General features: G+C 45.3%; 1 protein-coding gene across 1 annotated transcript; it reads left to right on the top strand.

Annotated features, from left to right (window-relative positions):
• The first annotated feature begins 811 nt into the window (after positions 1-811).
• On the top strand, positions 812-11,007 carry LOC119458815 (uncharacterized). The gene is made up of 3 exons (XM_037720676.2): positions 812-909; positions 4,423-4,662; positions 10,167-11,007. Exons 1-3 carry the CDS (start codon positions 836-838, stop codon positions 10,693-10,695), a joined length of 843 nt encoding a protein of 280 aa, XP_037576604.2. The 5' UTR covers positions 812-835; the 3' UTR covers positions 10,696-11,007.
• Positions 11,008-21,616: the final 10,609 nt, after the last annotated feature.

Here is a 21,616-nt window from a genome sequence, read left to right as displayed (position 1 = left end):
CACCAGCCATGTCCTCTTCTTTCCACATTACAGACTGTGACAATATGTAAAGCATCAAGTTTGGTTGGCATTTCGTCGTACGAATAATTCTTCTAACCTAAGACATTTTTTTTTAGAATACGGGTCCTGTTAGCTAAAAAGAAAAAAAAAAACGCCCTGTATAGAGCAGAGCGCACAGTTTAAAGGATTAAAGGGAGAATTGTTCCCTCCGAATGTCAAGGCGACAGTTCCTTCTGAATATAATACACTAGCCGTGTGAAGGTTGCATTTCCCGTTGTACTTTATTATGTTGAGAAACGGATTAACGGCGTGCATTACGCGCTCGATCTGCTGCTTGTGCACCCGGCGTGTCATGCGTCTTCTTCTCCCACTGCCATAAGTCACTCTACCCCCCCCCCCCCCCCTCCTTTCCCCAGATTTGCCAATAAACCCTACAAATCATCATCACCGGGAGACTGACTCAAGCCACCACATCGGAAGACCACTTGTACATGGCGGACTTCATTGAGTCGGCTTTGATAAAATTTGCCAGCGGGGACCTGGACTGAGATACCCTGAAAATATCACCGCGTCATTACATAAACTTGTTTTTTTTTCTCTCTCTCTCTCCGTTGGAATTCATTTTCAAATGCGCACCTGACGAACTCGGGCACAGGCCATTCTTTCTTTTATTCAGAAAAGAACGAACTAATGCACGAATGGAATAAATGAATGAATTCTTCATTTAAGACTCTGTCAGCATTTGGGAAACTGCCTCGGCTCTTCGTATAACGCCAGTTTCCCAATCCTCCTCTCTCCTTTGCAGCAGGCTTCATCAGGGTACATCCGATCGAGCATGTCGGTTGTACCCGAGCGCATCAACGAGTTCTTCGAGCCTCCGAAGCCTCAGGAAGGCACCATCTTGCCCAGGTACCGTGTACAATTTATTTTTTCTTCTCCTAATCCGTCGCGGTGGCTGCAGTGGCTATGGCGTCCTGCTGTTGATATTGTGTCCGAGGGTACGACTGGCCACCGTGGCGGACAATGAAAAAAAAAATAATATAAAAAAGCGCCCATTTTTTTGTTACAGCGCTTATGTAGAACAAAACCTAAGAAACTAAAGGCTTTATGAATTCGGTCGCTCGAATCAAGAAAGCTTTCAGTTTGTAAGTGGTCTTTGCCAAAATGCTCTTATGGATGTATTTGTAAATGCGGATTGGATTGAGTGAACATTTCTCGTGCGAACTATCCTTGCGTAAGAGTGTTTTTGTGTATGCGGGCCTGGCCACGTATTTGAAAAGAAACACTTTAGAATAGTTCGCAAGAGAAAAACTCCAGCCAGTCCTGATGCCGAACCTCCTGCTAAAGCGAAGGCTCTCGGTCAGTGTACTTACGAACGGAAAAACTTTGTCAATCACAAATTTATTCGTTCGTGAGTTCTCTCTGTCATTGGCAGCGTTTGACAAACACTTCTAGCGTACGAACCTTTTGTGAGTACGGGCCTTGGTCCCTCATTCCCGAAAATGTTCTTACACAAGAATAGTTCGCAAGAGCAGGTGCTAGCCAATCGTGGTGATGGGCATATCATAAAGTCAACAGATTCACAAAGTCATAGAGTCATACACTCAGCGGGCCTTTGTTTGCTGCAAAACTTAATTAAATAATGGTCAATTGAGACGTTCCTTTAATCGACGTTCAGTGCATCGCTCAGTTTCTCGTTGTGGCCGCTGATATCGTCGAAATTCTAGCGCTTTCGCGTCACGCGCGCGGTTCACCAACGTTTGTCCCCGACTGTATACATGTTGTCAAAGTTGGAAGCGAAATTTCAGAACGTCGCTGACAGCGGATGCACGCTTCGCTGCATCTTGTTTTTAAAAACAAGCTCGTGACAACGGGCGACAAGTGTCATTAGCTTTTTCACGTCAATGACATCGGAATAGGTGAAAACCTCGCAACGTGCGCAATTGCTAATTCGTCACATTCGTGTGGCGGCTTAAAGAAATGATCACGTGAAAGTTGGCGCATCGGAAAGGATGAGAGGAGTAGAGGAAGAGGAAAAACATTACTTTCGTCAGATATGTTAGAGGTCTTTGAATTCATCATCATAATCAGCGTATATTTATGTCCACTGCAAGACGAAGGCCTCTCCCTGTGATCTCCAATTACCCCTTTCTTGCGTTAGCTGATTCCAACTTGCGCTTGCAAATTTTCCTAACTTCCTCACCCCACTTAGTTTTCTGTCGTCCTCGGCTGCGCTTCCCTTCTCTTGGTATCCATTCTGTAACCGTAACGGTCCACCGGTTATCCATCCTACGCATTACATGGCCTGCCCAGCTCCATTTCTTCCGCTTCGTGTCAACCAGAATATCGGCTATCCCCGTTTGTTCTCTGATCCACACCGCTCTCTTCCTGGCTCTTAACGTTAAGCCTAACATTTTTCGTTCCATCGCTCTTTGTGCGGTCCTTAACTTGTCAACTTGTAGGCCTCAACAAGTCAAGTTAAGGCCTAAAATATAGTGAAATTCAATTGAATTGCATTGAGATCCAGGCGTAAATAGCGCTTCGTGATAAATCAGTGGCTCGCTTACGCTCGAATCTTGTGGAGGTGTGTCATTTTGCAGTGTAATGAAGAAAAAAAAAAGCGCGCTTTTACACGTTGCTTGCATTTTTGGCCAAAATAAATTATTCTATTGTTCCACCGTATTGACAAAATCAAAAACAAAATATTCAGTAATCGAGTTCAAAGCGTTTCCTTAATTCCTTTGATATTTGCAATTGGTTCGAAAATTTTACTGCTCGAATGCCTCCTACGTGGGTAACCAGGGGTTGAATTCACAAGAAGCTTTTCGTCTGTTAGTGCTCTGTGCCAATGACCAACCGCCTTTCTTAATATGTCCAACATCGGGACTGACTCAATTTTTTTTCTTACGAAAAATTCTAGCATAAGTTTTCGTGGTTACTGGCCCAGGGGACCAATTAAATGTTTTTAGTATGCAAGTGCTGTTTACCATTGGCTGCACCCTCCGATAAATAATATGTCCGACACCATAATCGGTTGGCATCTGCATAAGTGAAAATTTTGACGTAAGAATTTTTTTTAACGCGGACCCGTACTCGAAAATTGCTATTACGTTAGAATTGTTCGTAAGTACCAATTCCAGCCAATCCTCGTGCTGGACTTATCATTAGGAAAGGCTTCAGGCCAATGGCAAAAGAGCACGTAAGAAGGAAAGAATGGCCGAATTCACAAAGCTTTTCTTTCGTAAGTGCTCCATGCTATGCTGTGCATGGAGCACTTACGAAAGAAAGGCATGACATATTATGGCATGGTAGAGCATGGCATGGCCATGCCATGCCATGCTATGCTATGTCATGCCATGTTATGCTATGTCATGCCATGTCATTCTGGATAAATTACTAGCAAAGGGAGCCCGCCGCCTTTGGTAGTGATTTATCTAGCATCTGGGGTGACTGGAATTCACTCTTACGAGCAAATCTAGCATGACATAATTTTTTTAATGCGGGCCGAAGAACTTTATGAATTCCGCCTCGGATGCTTTGGAGATCGATGGGAGAGGCCTTCGTCCTGCAGAGTATATTTAAATTAGGCTGCCGTTGCTGCTATTGATGGTAATAGAGGTAACCAACGCCTATAAAGAGGGCCTTAGTATTTAATTATTCTTTTCCTTCGATTCTGGTAATACCTTATCACTCGTCGCAGTGAGTGGCCGATAACAGCGATAACGTACGTGTGCTGTCTGCCAACTAAGGACGAATGGCAAAAAGAATGGAAAAAGATAAGAATGTTGTCAAACCTCGCCCATTCCATTCTTGACAGGTCGTTACATGTTGCCGCTGGGCTTAGCATGGCCTAACCTTTGAGCATGTGAAGCCTCGCAGGTCGCGTTGCACTACAACGTTTCTCTTGTCTACCTAACTGAAACCGACACGACCGAGTCGATTCGGTAACCTATAGCATTTCGAATCGACTCGAACCTGTCGGTTTCACGTAAGATCGATCTACTTGACAAGTGGTTACAAGATCGTGTCCCCGCCAGGCTTCTAAATTACCTGCAACGTCATTTATTACACTTTATCGTTCAGAATTTTTTTTGCGAACCCACACTTTCCTAAACACAACAAAGACAACGTTAGCCTCTTTGCACACGCGTAATCATTGTGAATTTTTGCACTTCCAACGCAATATATGTTGTTGAAAATGATCAATTTGCGAAGCTATACCAAGCTGTTTCATGTCAGGTTCGACGAAGTGTAGGCAGATTCCACGCGCTGCCCATCACCCCCCCGCTGGATGAAGCTCCGTACCTGTAGGGGGGGGGCTCCTGTAGATACTATAACTCCATAGTTTCCTCTATAGTAATTAATCTTTGTAGGAAACTCCATATGGTATGCTCCACCGCGCACGTTCGAATGTGCTTGCAGGTACGGCGTTGAGAACGGCTACCTGGTGTTGGAGGACTTCAAGACGCGCGACCTGCCTCGTCCGCCACCCGCAGGCTGGGAGTCGGCCAAGAGACTTGGCGCCATGGCTGCCGCCGCCCTGGTCGTCTTCCTGGTCGTACTATCGGCCGCCGTCGTCGTGCACATTCTGCTGCCGGCGAACGACGACTCCAAGAACCACGATCCTCCGCTGGTCGCCAACGGTACCAACGAAACCATGGCGTGAGTATGGAACATATTAAAGCGAAAGCTTTGAGGGCCCCGTTATGCAGAAGGCAGGGCGTCGCCGGCATTGACCGTGAGCGAAAATGTTTTACCAATCACAGCGCGGCGCGCACTCCACTCGGCTTCTTGCAGCACCACCAGGTGGCGCTCGCATCCGTGGCAGCGTCGGCGCCGGCCGTGCGGAGGAAATAAAAAAAAGAACCTGAAAGGTCGTCTTTGTGCGTAGAGTTCACCGCAAGCGTTTCCCGGTAAAGATTACGCTTGCATAAGCTGCAGTTGCCGGGAAGCGTGAGAAGCAGTCAGGGACCGCTGAATGCTATTGCATTCTCTTTTTAAAGACGAAGCTTAAGCGTCTCTCAAGTTTTTACGGAAGGATTTCGGTGCGGTCGTTTTGCGCTGTTCACGCTGCCGTTTTCCATCCGTATAACAACCAAATGCCTGGCACTGCAGTCGATTCATTCGCGTCGTACTGGTTGTAGCGATTCGTTCAGTGTTTCGTGAATATGTTAATGCGACGTCACTGTGCAATAAATGTGATGTTACTGTGCACATGTTGGGCTGTTCAAGATGGCGGTGTGCATGAATTCAAAAGAAAATCGTCAATACGCTCCGTGGGCTACTGCAATCAAACCTCGATTTAAGGAAACCTGATTTTACGAAATTTTCGATTTAGTGAAACTGATTTCGATTCTCCGCCGTATATTCATAGAGCCTTACGCGAATAGCCTAACGCGTTGAGAACCACGGAACAAATAAGTGAGGTCGAGGTCTCACCCAATATAACGAACTCTTGTGGAGAAAATGGGGCTAAAATGTGGGCAAAAGTGCCGGATTTCAGTTGAGGGGATGAACGCGGCACTGGCCGAGAAACATTGCCGCTTCTATGATGGAACACAACACGAGCTTAGCCCTTTATTGGCGAATGATGCCTACAGGCAACATACCATACTTTTGTATTGCTTAGTTTCGGTATTGAGTACGAAGTTTCTTGCTAAGTGTCTCCGTACGAACACTGAATGACCGGCAGCCAACATCAGCTGTTGGTTTGGAGCGGGAACACAGGACGAGGCAGAAGTTCAACACATGACTCGCTTTCTTTTGAAAGCGAATAAAATGTACACATATATGGTTCACATATGATGAACGTTGTCTGTACAAACTCAAAACGAAGCTATAGGTGTCTTGGGGTGAAGCCCATCCATGTTTTCTGCCTGGTGTTTCCACCCCTGATTAGTGAAAGATGTTTCCGCAAAATATTTATTTCTTTTCGTTGATTGGGTTTATTCTCGATGTGTTTTGCACATTTACTTACAAAATGAACATTTGTTCAGGTATTTCTCTGCGCTGTCATTGAAGGGTTAACGGGCTCACGTGATGCCAACGATAAGTGCGATAATTGCATAGCCAGGCGAAAAGTACAATCTTTTTTTCTGTGTTCTTGAATAAATGTAATGTTTTCGCGTGAGTGTTTATAACGATTTTTTTCATTTACCGAAATTGTAAATTGAACGAAATACTTCTGAGATCCCGTCAAGTTCGTTAAATCGCGGTATAACTTTACTGTTATAGGTTTTGCTCATATATCACTTGCACTCACATGTTCCATTTCGCTATTCGTTTGGCGAGTTAAACATGGAGGCGTCTGCACTTCGATGCCATTCGTTGCACACAGTGCAGGCTTCGTGCAGGACAAGTTCACAGCGTTCCTTGCACTCCTCGGAGAGGTACTGCAGGGACAGTGCAGGTGGTGCTGGGTCGGTTCTGCGCGAGCTGGAACTGGAACTATTTTTTTTTTGTAGTTCACGAAACGCAAGGCGAATCGAATGTACTTTATATAAGTAGCCCAGCTCGAGGTCGAAAGCATGGTTGCTGAGCTGCCATTCCGGAATGGGAACGACTCCGGAAGCAAATCAGTTTTTTTTTGAAGCCTGAAATGAAATAGCGGCCAATTGTGCATAAACGAAATGGAAATCGAATGTAGCTTATTTTAGTCGGAATCTAATGGTAATTGAATGACAGTCGCGTGAGCATGATGATGATGATAAAATGTATTTATTGGGGGATGGATCGAAGGCCTATTATGTGGAATAGGAAGGGGAGAGGGGAAGGGTGTTCAAAGCGTGAGCATAAAATGAACGACAGAGGAAATGTGCTTACTTTAGTCGAGATCGAATGGAAATGAAATGGTGGCCAATTCTGCACGAATGGAATGGAATAGAGCGGTAATGGAAATGTGCTCAGTTCAGTCGGAAATGAAAGTGAACCAGAATGGCTTCGTTCCTAGTGGTCATTCCTTGACCTCTTACCCTGGAATCGCTTACCGCGGTAGGCCAGTGGTGTGCCGAGCTCGAGGCCGTGGGTTCCATTCCGGCCCGCGCAGCGGCATTCCCATGGGGGACGGAATCCAAAAACGGTCGTGCACGTTAAATAACCATATATGGCCAAAATTATACTGGAGCTCCTGCCTAAGGCGTGCCTCATAATCAAATCCTGGTTCTAGCACGCACGTAACCCCCAGAATCAACTTTTATCCTGGAATCACCACGTAAAGGAATGCGTACGCAGATATGTGTTCTGGAAATCGCCCTGCCGCTGTTTAAAACCGAAAACATGAGATCCACGTTGCAATGGCTGTTACCTTGACGCACCTTGTCAGAATTCAAATAAGAATTCAGTGGCAATATGTGCGGCCGTTCCTAGAACGAGAACTCGCTGGAGCTATAAAGTTCGTTATGTGGGAATGACGATTCCTCGCACGCGCGCAAGCCGGGCGAACGAAGTGCCAAATGAATCTACGGTGCTTTATATCCCTTCATACTGTCTTCATTATCACAACTTCATCATTATTCTACGTCTGCGTTCCTTCTTCCCACGTGTAGAGTAGCGGAACATAGCATAGCTCAGACCAACGTCTCTGCCTTTCGTATACTAAATTATACCTCCGTTTTTATCGTCAACTGCTGCTGTTATAACGAGGCGCAAATAACGCTTCTCGATTGCACATGAAGTGCACCACACTGGAAGCAGCGTTTGACAAAATATAACTGCGCAACATGTTTTCTATGCGCAGATAAGCGTGACACTCAGCAGTGAACAGCAGTTTTCTAATAAGGGATGTCTAGGTTTGGAGCCGAAGTTTGGGCGACGAAAACATGCCCTGACAACCCTGACAAGGCCTCAAGGCCCAGACAAAGACAAGTCCATGTTGAAATGTTAGCTCTATATAGCCTATAGACATTCCTTGTTCCGCAGCTGTTGATCACTTCAAGTGTCAACTTTCTTGTGAAGCTCTGTTTTGTTTGGACACTCAGCAATGGTATTTTTTCTCCTCTCAGCAGGTGACGCACTACCCCCTTTCTTCCGACCCTATTTTATCTAATAAACTGCGCACTCTAAAGACAAGACTGTTCTGGCATAAGTGAACAGCGAACGGCCATTGGCCGCATTGAAACCGGCACGACATACTGCATTTGCACGAATTTAACCCGACTTATTTTTTTTCTTTATATATTTCCGGCTTTAGAACACCTCGCGCTGTATACGGTTTCATGACAAGAATATAACGCGTTTTTTTTCTTCTTTATTACTTCTTGCGCTTCAAACTGCAGAGAGTTAATCCACTAGGCCCCACCGCGATCACTACAGCGTACGGAGCCCTGTTCGAAAACGCACAGTCCGTGTTCGATTGACTTACGGGCACTTCTGAAGTTCAGCCTGTCCAATAACCTTACTGGCATGGAGGACGACGCCGTTCTCGTCGATAGTGACGACTAAATTGTGTATGCATTGGTCCCTTCACTGTATTTTGAGATGGTAGTTCGCCGTAACGATGGATAAAGTACACGTCCTAGGCGTCGGATAAAGTGCACGCCCTATCTGCCTTTATGCGTCGTTTTCTGTTTATCTGCGGCATTACTTCGCGGGATAATCGTAACATGTATGTGTCTTTCTTCTTTATTTCCGAGTGACCGAAAGCTCCTCAGCGTAGTCATATTCCTGGTCGCTTTATTTACGCGTAAATACGTAGGCGGCGTGGCTGTTCAGTTGGCTTCTTTACTGAACATTTATAGTGTCGCAGTGAAAGCGTCAGGCGAATGACAACTCCGCTTCCAAAGGGATCGGATATAAACTGCGATACTAAGAATGGGGTTAGCCGCGGACATGCGATGAGCGCTTTCACGCGACACTCCGTTGCTCAGCAGGGAAGCCAACTCAGCAGCCACCCCGCCTACGTTGCTTCAGGTTTCAGTGTCGCCGATGACCGTTTGTGCAGTTGGTCGTAGCTGCTTGACGCCGATGCAGTCTTGCTTTAGAGTAAGTGGCAGTGCTTGTAGACGATAAGGGGGTCCGGGGAAAGGGTATAGTGCGTCACGTGCTGCCAGGAGAAAGCACCATTGCTGAGTGTTCTGTCAAGGCAACGGGTTCGATCACCGCAAGGTGTAGACTTGAAGTGATCGACAGTTGCCGAACAATGGACGTCTCGACCAACGTTTCCGCGCTTCGAGTCGACGATCGATTCACGGTCGCCTCGGCGGCCAGGGGTCGCATTTATTAAGAACTATTGTCTATCCGATCATATTCACGTTTTTATATTAATCATAGACTTAATATTCGCTATATACATCATTCACCATTGCAAAGCGTAGGCGGCTTTGGGTGAGCCAGTGGCGAAGGGCAGAAATTATGACAAATGAAACAGTCGTTACGAAATAGTTTATGGCCCCTGGTCACAAAAGCTGGGGGACCGACATTCACGAAAAGGTGGTGGTATCAGCTTGGATAACCCTATCCAGGGGCAATTCGCTCCGGATGCTTACGAGAACGACAGTTTGGACACGAACCCCGAACACTTATCGTCTCTGTTTCTGAAATGTTACGACGCACGTTATGCGTCCCAGGAGAGGTGACTTTTATTCATTTCGAATGAGTGTATTATCAATAGGAAAAACTCGCAGAAGTGGAGAAAGCCACAAACTACGCGACCTTGAGCAAACTTCTTTCTTTAATCATGCACTCCCTCAATGCCGGCAGCATATACCGGCTTAATTCTCGAGCTTACATGGACCATGCTTTTTTTTTTAAGACGAAGGATGCGGTGCGGTTAAAACCAGCCGTATTTTGTTAGCAACCTTCTGGAGCAGCCTCCACTATATTATGTATTCCTATAAATAGAGCAATTAGTACTAATTAGTTAAATTTTTTTGTTAACAGAAAACAGGTGTTGACACCTGGACTCATCTTGCAAGTTCACCGGCTACAATTCGCCAATTGCAATGTGTTCAGTAAAGTAATTATGAAGTTAATAACGTGAATTTTTGCTAATTACTTAATAGTAATGTCCACCTCTTCGAATAATCCAGCTCAGGAATAAGAAGTATGCTCCTGCCACAGGCGATAAAAAAAAAAAAAAAAAAACATCGCAAAGCTTAACCATGATCACCCCGTACATAGTATACACACACGTGGCCTATATATTACTATTTCTTTTGTCGTGCGAACAGGTCTGCGAAGCTCCAAATCGACACTGACGTCGAGGGCGACGTGCAAGTAACCGGGGACGACGGCGACGAGGGACTGACGTCCACGCCGGCGACAACGAGTGAACGTCGCTCCCTCAGGGCGACGTCGAAGCGTCGTGGAGCGCAGCGCACACTTCGGCGACGAAGCGCGAAGAAACCGACGCTGTCGAAACAGCGTCGCCCACCCGCCAGAACGAGGTCGCGATTTCCGCGGAGGAACATTCGCGAAACCGCGAATCGCGGAGCGATTTCAACGCTGACCTCCGCCCCGAAAACATCCCCGACCTCTTCTCGTCTCGCGGAAACGACGCCAGGCAAAGACGTCTATGACGATGAAGCGACCGGTGGTGACGGCGACGATGACAGCAGCAGCAGCAGCGAGCATGACACCAACGCCCAACAACACGACACCAACGCCCCCTCGCACAAAGCGTTTACGGACATTCTCGTATTCGGTCCACCGCTGAACGAGTCATGGAATGAGAGGGATTATTTGTACTGGCGCGCATAGGGACCGTACGGCGTTTATAACTGACTCTATATACATGTATATATTATACTATAGCGACAGGCTTAGCCACGCATTGTGAGAGTGTTGATCTCTTCTGTGTTGCGGCTCTGTTTCGATCAACCGCGCGACAGAGTGTAGCCATTCTTGCGACTTTGGCCTGTCCATGTTGGACAAGTGAAGCAGGAGAAAGAAACGCGTAATAAGTTTCTCGGATGTCTACTGTCTCACACATCTTCAAGCTGTCGATATGTCTTTAAGCGCTTTTTGAGAGACGAATGCTTCCATATACTGTTTAGTAATAAAAACACAGGGTTTTTTGACGCATATACTGCAAGACATATTTTAGAAGTGGCTGTGCTGTACAGGTTATGTATCTTTTTCAGTCCTGATTCAATGTTACAGTGGTGACGCTGAGTCGGTGGGTAATGACGTGTGCGGTGTGCTTAAACGGGCACTGTAACATTTTTTTATGCGATTTGCAGATAATGCTGCCCATGAAGATGCCAGCCAAGTACGTGGGGTGCATGTTCAATGAAGGCTGAGACTCTGAAATCTCTGAGATTCTCTGAAATCTTTATTTCTGAAAATTATTCATCGGTAGTTTTTATCCCTTTAAGTGCTTCCCAGTAAGTGAAATGCACGCGTTCTGCCGTTTCTACCAAACCTAGACAACGTGAGTCAAGCCATCTTTTGACACCTACTTCAAAATCTCCTCCAATGTGCTAACTACACCTTGTTTCATGTTAGAGTAATGTCGCTTTTTACCGCGAGGTACATAAAGATGTCGGAGAGTGCCACATCTGGACCGTAAAACGGATAAGGGGATTGTTGTGATGCTTCGGGGAACGGTAAAAGAAGGACATTGGTTTTACGTCGAGCAAGCCATGGAACAAGGCGTAGATGGAGGCGATCGCTAACCGCGCGCAGGAGTATGTTTTAGATAGTGACTGCGCGCACTACACAACAGCAGTGAAAAAAAAAATCCCGAGTGTACTTAGCTATCGCATAAGAGACGCAAAGGCGAAAGCCTTCTAAAGCCTACTGTAATTCACCTTAATCCTCACGAATCCACCTTAATCGACCTGAATTCACCTTAATCCACCCTAATCCTCCTTAATACACTTTAATCACCCAAATCTTCCTTAATCCACCTTAATCCTCCTTCACCCACCTTAATCCACCCTAACACACCTTAATACTCCTCAAAACACCTTAATCGACCTTAATCCGCCTTAATCCAATCACTAATCAATCATTAATTAACTTTGCTAATCATTAATCCTCTCTTATACACGGCTGGACATGCTTTGCTTCGCTTCTAGCCTTCCTTGGGTCACGTGACTTTCTGTACCTCACAACACGACCTTGAACACTGAGATCTCAGGCTTTCGCCTTAAAAAAAAAATCGGGCACAAAGCGCGTTCAGTCAGAAATGCTCGCAAAAACAGGCGGACCCACTACCTCTGACCGATGCACAAGTGCATCGGTCAGCGACGCCGTAGCAGCAGTCGGCTGGACGAAGTCGGCGTACCGTACCACTGGCGGCAACCTCGAGAACTGCGGGACGGGATGTCAGGGCTAGGTATAACTCTCTCGTGGAACAGGCCGTCACAGCGCTAGAGTCCCAGCGCGGCTGTGCCCGAGAGTTCGCCGTGAGCTTTCGTTCGTCGCGGCGGCGCGCCGGCCAACAGTTGCACAAAACACAACAGTTCCGTGGCGATTTAGCGGGAAATCGCACCTCTTTGTGGTCCCAGATCCACGATTTAAACCGCGTTCGCTACATTGAAAAGTGTTATGTTCAGGAGCTCACTCGACGCACGTCCTGCCACTTGGAAGAGCGAAGTGCAACCGACAGTAGTCCGGAGCAGACCACTGTCAATTGCACTATACAGGGTGTCCCAACTATCGTGCACCAATTAAGATTTAAAAATATGCAAATGCCACGTAGCTTGACAGGACCAAAGTAATGTTGTTTGCCGTCGCTTGGAGGTATTATTTTTTGCATTCCGCCTAATTATATAATTAGTCTTAGCTGATTAGTCAACTTATCAAATATTGTAATTATGTGAAAAGTGTCAGTGAGAAAAATTGTAGAGTTACATGAAAAACTCCCGATACAGCTTTCTGGCGCCCAATACGGGCTACGTGAACGTGTTGATGGACACTCGAGAGACACACTAAATCAGTGTGTCTGGTAAATAATGTTTTCCAAAGTCTTGTTTTCGTAAATTTTTCCGGCAATAGGTTATTTGAAGTGAAAATGACTATCAAAGTTCCACTTTTCAAATTTTATCCCGGAACTCCAGCGATAGTGCACCAACCTGACGTCACGGATATTAAAGTCATTTCGTTTTGTTTTGTATTTGGGCCGTTGTCGCTCAGAAAGCGTTCTCGAAACTTGCTAACTTCAGTCTTTGACGTCTTTATTGTACAATGGAGTCCATATTTACCGGTGGAACATTACCTAAGCCCAAACGCAGAGGTCGCCGAAATCTATGAAGTAACGGAGAGCTGGTGCGGGAACTTAAAAGCGGCGTCGCCATTTGTATTAAAGCGAATAGCCTTCTTTGGCTCGTCCGGCCGTTTTCGTGGCTGGTCGGTGGTCGGTCGGACGTCGGCGGTCGGATTCGGGGAAAAAAAAAAGAAAAAAAGAAAGCGGTCGCTCGCTCGCACCTTCGTTTGTTCATTCATTCGCACGCTCCTTCATTCGTTCGCACGCTCCTTCATTCGTTCGATCGTTCGCTCGCTCCTTCGTTCGGACTATTAGCTGACATTCACAATCGTGGTCGATATTTCTGCACAATGTTCTGCTTCGTCTTTTCAGGCTTATACCAACCATCTCGTTCCGGAAAGAGTGAATTTTTGGGGTATCGTAGATGGTAAAAGTACTATTATGCAGGAATAATTTTTAACAGCGGAGCTGTTTAAGCCGGCCGTAATGTGTGCCGCCTGCCACTGCGTTGCCTAGCAACCACCTCGCGGAGCGTCGCGCGCTATGCTCGGGAGAAAGAAAGAGAAAATGAGAGCGAGAGAGAGAAACAAATTGTAGCAGCACCAACGAGGCAACGCGCAAAGGTGCTGCCGACAGCATCCGCGCTTCTCCCTTTCCCCGCATTAGCGCCGAACGCTCGCGGTGTCCGTGACTGCAGCAGGCGCCTCTGGCGGCGGCTGGGCCGACCTCCTACCAGCTGCGCGCTATTGCGCATGCGCCGTAACGTCATCCCGGCGTGTCGTCTGCTGCGCACCGCCCACTTCCCTTAGTGTGCTCGGACTGCAAGTGCTTCGCGAGGCGTTCCCCGATGCCACGGACGACGAGGAAATTCTTATATACTTCGTATAACTTAGCATCACTTGGCATTACTTCGTATAACTTAGCAGCACTTTGTATAGCCAGGACCAGCTAGGAACCGATCAGCTCCGCTGTGTCTTTAACCTTGCGCCACTAGTGCAACCTACCCGGATTTTTTTCTTACGTGTTCCTATATATTTACCTGGCACAACTTCGAGCTGCAACGTATTTGCTCGGACCTTTCGTGTAGCGTTGCTAGTGCGCCGTGCGCACCGAAGCGTTTCTAGTCTTCTGCTGATGCACAGGCCTGAACCAGGCTCTCTACATAGTTACCTGTTGCCCTCCGTGCTTGCGCGTGTTACTCGTGTACGTTGTGTGCGTGTGAACTATACTGTATAGTATGTATGACTGGGTTGTTTCATGCATTGCCTTTGCCGCCTGGACTAACAAGCCTATAGCGAGGTAAACATACTACAGCGAAGCTGTTAAGGACTAGGTTCCCCAGGATCGTGTCCGCGTGTAGAAAAAAAAACTATGATCATCAGCATTTCCTTGGTTCCATGTGCGTGGTGGTTTGGCTACATGTGCGTGGCGGTTCCCCGCCAGTTGTGCCTTTGCACAGGTGTCATAACAAATGATGGATGGCCCATTTTTATACCCCTCGCCACCGCCGATGCCTCTTTCACAAGTGTCGCGATACTCGGCGGCGGCACGTCCCACCAATCGTTGTGCCCCTTTGTCTCGTGACGTAGAGAGATCACGCTAGCGCTGTTATCAGCAGTTGCCCTTTGGACTCGCTATGGGACGGCCGCTCGTTTAAACACATCTTCCAGGATCCTGACGATGCCGTGCAGTGTGCCACGGCTATGAACGCTGTGGCTCATACGCTAGTCTATGACGATGGGGCGGACTTGGTGCTGCAAACGTACTACTTGGTCATCGCACCGGGCGAAGACAAGACGCCGGTATCCTTGCTGCTTGACGAACATGCCGAAGACGCTCAATATAGTCAATCATGATATTATATAAGTTCAATATAGCAATATTCACTATAGCAGACCCACCACAGTCACAGCTTCGCTGGCTTCTATCTTCACAGTAGTGGGAGGGCTCTGAATTTTTTTCAGGAGCCATTAAATAATATACCGTATTTGCACGAATATAACGTGTCTTTGTTTCTTCCTTTCTTCCCTTGTTTCTTTCTTTCCTTCTTTCTGTCTATTTTCTTCAGATTTGCAGTTTAAGAATGTGCATCACATTACATTCGGGTGCGTGACACGTGTAAGCATAATACATATTTTTTTTTCGTTTTCGCAAAGAATAAAAGTCTCCCGTCGCCTTATATGTGTGGTGACACTATTTACTTGCAACTACGGTATATCTCCCCATCTACAACCTGGGTAAAACCATCTCGACATCCAACTTCCCATTCACTTTCGCCGTAGGAAGAATACACAATGTTCCTTTTTGGAAACAAGAAGCCGATGCAGCAAAAATCAATGCAAGTAAAAAGCTCTGTTCCTTCAGGTTCATAAACTCGTAATTATATATATATATATATATATATATATATATATATATATATACCAGTGGCGTAGCCAGCAATTTTGTTCGGGGGGGGGGGTATTTGTCGAGGGGTCAAATACATGAATAATAACTGCACTGTCATTGCCAATGCCAGTGTATATTAGATGCTGCCAACGAATTATTAAACGCTACGCACTGTCAAGTAAAATATGTATTTTTTCATAAAAGGATATGTTCCTATGTCCCAAAAATTGTTGCAGAAATAATTGATATCAATGCTTCCGCGTTTTTTTTGTCTATTTAACAAGTAAAGAAAATATCACACGAACTTCAGAAATATATCAGTTCGAAACCAGCAAAGCAGTGCATGCAGGTGATATGAAAAAACGTAAAGGCCATGAAAAGCTCAAGTTGAGGACAGTTATTTTGATGAATCTTTGTCATTCATGAACCTTGTTTACATTTTTGTACACGTGCCAGGGAAAAAAACCTCAATGACGCGGTCCTTCGTTGCAATAGATTGCGCAGGAGCAGCTGTTGCCGGTCGTGTATTGTAATTACACTGAGATTATAGTCGTAACAGTGAGTACATATAAAAAGCAGGAGTTCTGCAAAATATACATTAGAAGAAGAAATAAACTTTATTTAAAGAGCGGGCACTTTGCTTTTAGTGGCCTCAGGTGTCGGCGCGAAGTCCTTGGACTCGGGCGGCATCTTCGGCTTTCCGGACGGCCCAGAGGTGGTCTTCCAGCTCCCAACTTTTCAGGGCCGCCTCCCATCGGCGGCGACGCCGACGGAGAAGGTCCCTGGCGGCCCCAGCAGCTGGGGACATTAGAAATGCGAAGATAGAATGGAATATCCAAATGCGAAGATAAAACTTGATAAAGGGCAAAAAACTGCTGGAAACAAAGTTCACTGATTGTACATATACTCAAAACCTGGCACCAAGATATTTAAGTATACGTATAAGTCTCCAATAAATCTACGTATTTAAGCAAACGTCACTGTATATAATGCGTCAAACAAGACAAATAAACATGTTGCGCAGTCACAGATAGGAAACTTTACGCATAGAAAGACAGACGATCCAGGCAAGAACAAAACTGCGATCGCAGAAATCGTGATGTGTACTTGGGCCATGCGGCGGTCGCGACAGCATCATATGGGTAGATAATAGAGGAATAATGCAGAAATCAGTACGAAAATGTGTAATTTAAGTGCCTGCAGAGCGGCAACAAATATTCTGTACCCAAAATTAAAGGAGGAAATTGCTTCGGTTAAAAAAAAATGTAAAAGCAGGTATATAGCAATAAAGGAAAGAAAAGGCCAAACGAAAGCCACAGATGATGCGGCAAGTTGAACTACCCAACATCCGAGTGTGTTTGTTGGGAAACACCGCGTGGGCCGGGCTTACAATGAGCAAGGTAGGTCAATATTGGTTATTGATGTCCTCGTAATTTTTATCATGATGCTAACTGTAAGAATAAACGGCGAAAATTTCTGCAGTTTTAAAAGCTAATGAACAGTCATACGTTTTCATAATTACGAGTTTATGGACGTGAAGGAACAGAGCTTTTTACTTGCATTGATTTTTGCTGCTTCGCTATCCAAAGGACAATTACTTCACTTGGCGGGGAAGTTTAGCGAAGCGGTCAATGACTTCGGACACGTTGATACCAACGTCTCTGTGGGCGTATAGAAGTGCCAGCCTAACCATGCATGCGTTCCTCAGACATTGTAGAGCGCAAGTACTTTTTTAGTAATCTCATGTTAAAAAATATTCTCTCTGCGCTGGCGGTGGTCACTGGACGGGTGACTAGAGTCTGCAGCAGTTTGTACACATTTACATAGAACCTGCCTTCGCAATGAGAGAGGGCATCTATTCCGTTGCTACTAAAAACACTCCTTTGATGTCGTTGGCATCCTTGTTTAGGTACTTTGCACAAAGTAGTAAGCTGTTCGATTACAGCAGTATTCGTCGTTTCGTCAGCAAGTATGGAGACGCAGCCTTCAGCGGTTACTTTTGCATCTAGGCTTTTTTTATAATTTCACCACAAATTTCTATAAGTTGGTTTTGTACATCTGGGCTTAAATACGAGGCATTACTGGGGCAACTTTCCAAATGGTCCTTCAGATATGTATCTCCACAATCAGCTCGCATGCAAAGAAGTGCTCTTAAAATACCACCATTTTCAACAGGGGCCTTGCTTAAATCCATAGGACCACTGTCCCTATGGCCACGGAGAGCCAGACCTTGTCGCCCGCAAGCAAGAACTGCCTCAATAATAGGCCGTTAACTTTCTTGATTTCTCTTATTTTACTTTGCCTGCCCTGGTCCAGCTGATCGATCACATTGGGCGCGCTTCCTGAAAATGTTTTGAGAAAATTATCAGCTGCCAGCTGGCAGTCACGGTGATATTTAGTATTTTCCTATGTGTGGAAGATTGCGAGCGCGTGCTTCCATTTTTCGAACGGCTTGGACACGAGGGCGCCAGTGCGCGCATGTTGGCCGAACTATATAAGAACATTAAACCCATAAAGTTCCAGAATTGAAAGTCTAAAGCTCGTCTTTAGAAATGTCAGTGCACCTTTCGCGTCGAAAGTTTATGAGAACTTTATACCCATAAAGTTTCGGAATTGAAATCCATGCGCTCCGTAGATTTCGCGGCCGCTGCGAGTTGCCGCAACGCGCCCGCTCGCTATCGAAAAGCCCTTGAAAGTTTGCTCGGATGGGGCTCCTTGCGTTATGTGACTCCAGGCGCTTGGGCGTTGCGATGAAATCCAGCCCGAGTTGGCAATGTTCGTGCCAAAATGTCTTTTCGAGAGTGAAAAATACATTGTAGACAAAATCCAGAATGATTTCCGGCGCCGGTGGTTGTTTTGGTCGGCGGTGCATGCCAGCACGAAAAAAAATTCGGGGGAGGGGGGGGCTGAAGCCCCATCAGCCCTCCCCCCTGGCTACGCCCCTGATATATACACTGCTTGCTATTTCTTCGTCGGGCCACTTCAATTTGTGGCAACAATTTGCGGCTTCGGTAGTTTACCTGTGTGACAATAAAAGGCTCAGGAACAATACAACCACGGGCCTGCCAGAATTATCAGGCTTGAGGTAGGCAATGGTCGGCGCTATGTATCGGTAGGCAATCGGCAGGCAACGTGGATGACGTCATAGCCAGGAGCAGGTATATTGTCCAGAGCGGAAGTAGATGATAAAGAACATGATAAAGATGTCTTGAAACAGGCAAGAAACAGTTAGGCATTCCGCACGCATCTGAAAGTAAGACTATAATTGTGATCACATATTTTTGTCTATAATCTCATTCATTTTTTTCTGTGAAATATAATTCCTAAAATCCAAAAGCAATTAGCTACAGTGTTTCTTTTGGGAGCCGTACGTAGCCAATGACCAATGTAGTGAATCTATCAGCCTTTTCAAGGATCGAAAAAATAATCAGTAGTACCTTCGGGGAGGACTTTCATGCACCGGTTTTCTATGCGTCGTCATTCCAACATTGAATTTATCCTTTCCGCGCAATTTTTAAGTGAAATCAAATGCTTATGGTCCACTTTATCCACATGATTCTTGTCCGATCGCCGATCGTGGGCATGTGCTATGAGATGTGGTGTTAAAAAAAAAGCAACATTCCGTGTTAATCGCTATTTTCCTAGTCGTTCTCTTTTCTGTTTACTGATCATTCCACTAAAGTTAACATATCGAAATGATTTTTTATAATGCAGGGTTTTATATTTCGTTCTTGAATGCCACATTCTCTCATTTAGTCTAACTTTCCCAATTACGCACTATTCTTGTTTTTTGTTCCTTCTGGTTGTCTTTCCTTTTGCATTTTTCTTGTCTCTCCTTAGCGTAATCATTTGTCTAACGTTGCCTGCCGCCACCTGATTCGTGGCCTATTCGCTGTTTGGCTACGTGTCATAGCCGAGTATCATCTCATCATCATCATCATCGTTCCAACTGATTGTTGATATATGTTGATGTTAATTGGCTGCTTTCTTCTTTTTTATTTCCGATTATATTTTTGTTATCGTAATAGCACCCAATTTGTAATAACACCTGATTCGTGCATTGTCCCTCCCAGTGGGTTTGCATCATTTTTGAAGAAAATCATTCAAGGGCTTTATAAATCAGCATTGGATATAACATTTGCCAGTTCGGTGATGTCCGTCACTTCCTGGCCTACGGTCGACTCTGCCTCAAACAGTGACCATCTACCCATTAGGTTTGATATTGTATGCCCTCTTATTTCTTTAGAGTCTCCGTCGCGCATTTCTGTCAATTACGAGAAATTTCAGAGTGCCTTAAAAGCGGCCCTCAACTCCCAGATTACGGTGCCGGATGACATCAAAGCCATGAACCTCTACGCTGTATTACAAAGTTCCTATAAAAGGTCTCAGTTTAATGTTCACATAGATAAAAGTACTCAATCTCCTTGGTGGAATTCGGAGTGCACGCGGGATTATAGACGACGAAAAACCGAAAAACAATCAGTCTCCGAGTGACTGGAGGTGATTATAAGTTTGCAGTTGCCACATTCAAGAGAACAGTATCGAATTCCAAAGACGAATATGATGAAAAACGTAATGAATTCCTCTCTTAGCCTAACATCAAAAAAGCGCTGTTCAGATTACTTATGTATAAAAAGTTTATGCCGACACCAGCGAATATTGCGTCGATAATTCTTTCACAACGCGAGATATCTGCTTCATTAGAATTCATAGAAAAGGGCTTAGCACAACGCTTAACATCACGTTTGCCGAATGGGCCATTAAAACCTCCCATCGCGGATGACTTTGTGGAAGTCACAGTGTCTGAGCTTTCCAATATCGTTAGATCTCAGCCCCAGGTGCTGATGGCATTTCCAATGCCATGCTAAAAATTTTATTTGCAATGACTCCTGAGGAACTTCTGAACCTAGTGAATTATTATCTAATAAAATACTTGGATTCCTGAAGAATGGAGGACAGCCAAAATAATTCCGCTACTTAAAAACAACGAGCTGGCTACCTATTTCTCTTACGTCAAATATGGTAAAACGTATAGAAAGAGTTCTATATGAACGCATGATGGATCGTATATCTCAAAATTCGTTACTGAGCCCAAGTCAAATAGGCTTCCGGCCCGATCGATCCATTTGGTGTGTGCATGTAGACTTGGAAAGCCGTATCCAACTTGCTCGGCGTAGAAAAGAATTTAGTGCTTTAGTGACTCTTGACGTGGCGAAAGCTTATGACAGCGTCGAGTTCTCACTATTGCTGGACAGATTACAGTCCTACAATTTTCCCAGATATATAACGGCACGGATTTTTGTAATTTCTAAGAAACAGAAAAATGTATTGTTTTCAAAACGGCTTTTCTGCAACAAAGTTCGATCAGACAAGAGGGGTGCCCCAGGGGGCTGTTCTGTCTCATGTACCATTTAACCTGTTGATGAGTTCAATTCCACTGCGCCGGGAAGTTCATCTCTATGTCTATGCAGACGACATCGCATTTTTTCGCGACAGCAAGAGACATCAATTCCCTTTACCTGTCCTTGCAAACGTACCTCTGTATTCTAGAGACGTGGCTTCATAATCTTCACCTGTCACTAACTGTAAACAAAAGTGCAGTCCTTGTCTTTCCACTTTCCGGGCCGATACAGTTATCATTAGTATATGATCAGAGAACCATCCCACAGGTAGAGTCGCTTAAGCACCTGGGTATCACATATGATGGAAAACTTAACTGGCGTTCTCGCATATAAATATTGCAACGAAAGAGACACGAGCCATAGGTTTATTATACGTAGAATCAGTAACCGGCGTTCTGGTATGCGAAGTGACACACTAATTATGATCTACCGTATGTATGTACGACCGATTCTAGAATTTGGCTGTGTTTTGTTTTACGGAAGTGTAAAATATAAAATAAGTCCACTTGTTCTTTTAGAAAGAGAAGCTCTTCGAATATGTTTAGGTCTGCCTAAATTCGTTGCTAATAATGTGGTATACCAGGAAGCCCGCTTACCTTCTCTTCACACGAGATTCTGCGTGCTGACGGTTCAAACCTACTTAAGAACTTACGAATCTCCTATTAGACGTATACAGAAT

Source organism: Dermacentor silvarum, chromosome 7, assembly GCF_013339745.2.
Source record: "Dermacentor silvarum isolate Dsil-2018 chromosome 7, BIME_Dsil_1.4, whole genome shotgun sequence".
Taxonomy (NCBI): domain Eukaryota; kingdom Metazoa; phylum Arthropoda; class Arachnida; order Ixodida; family Ixodidae; genus Dermacentor; species Dermacentor silvarum.
This window is presented reverse-complemented; position numbering and strand designations above follow the sequence as displayed.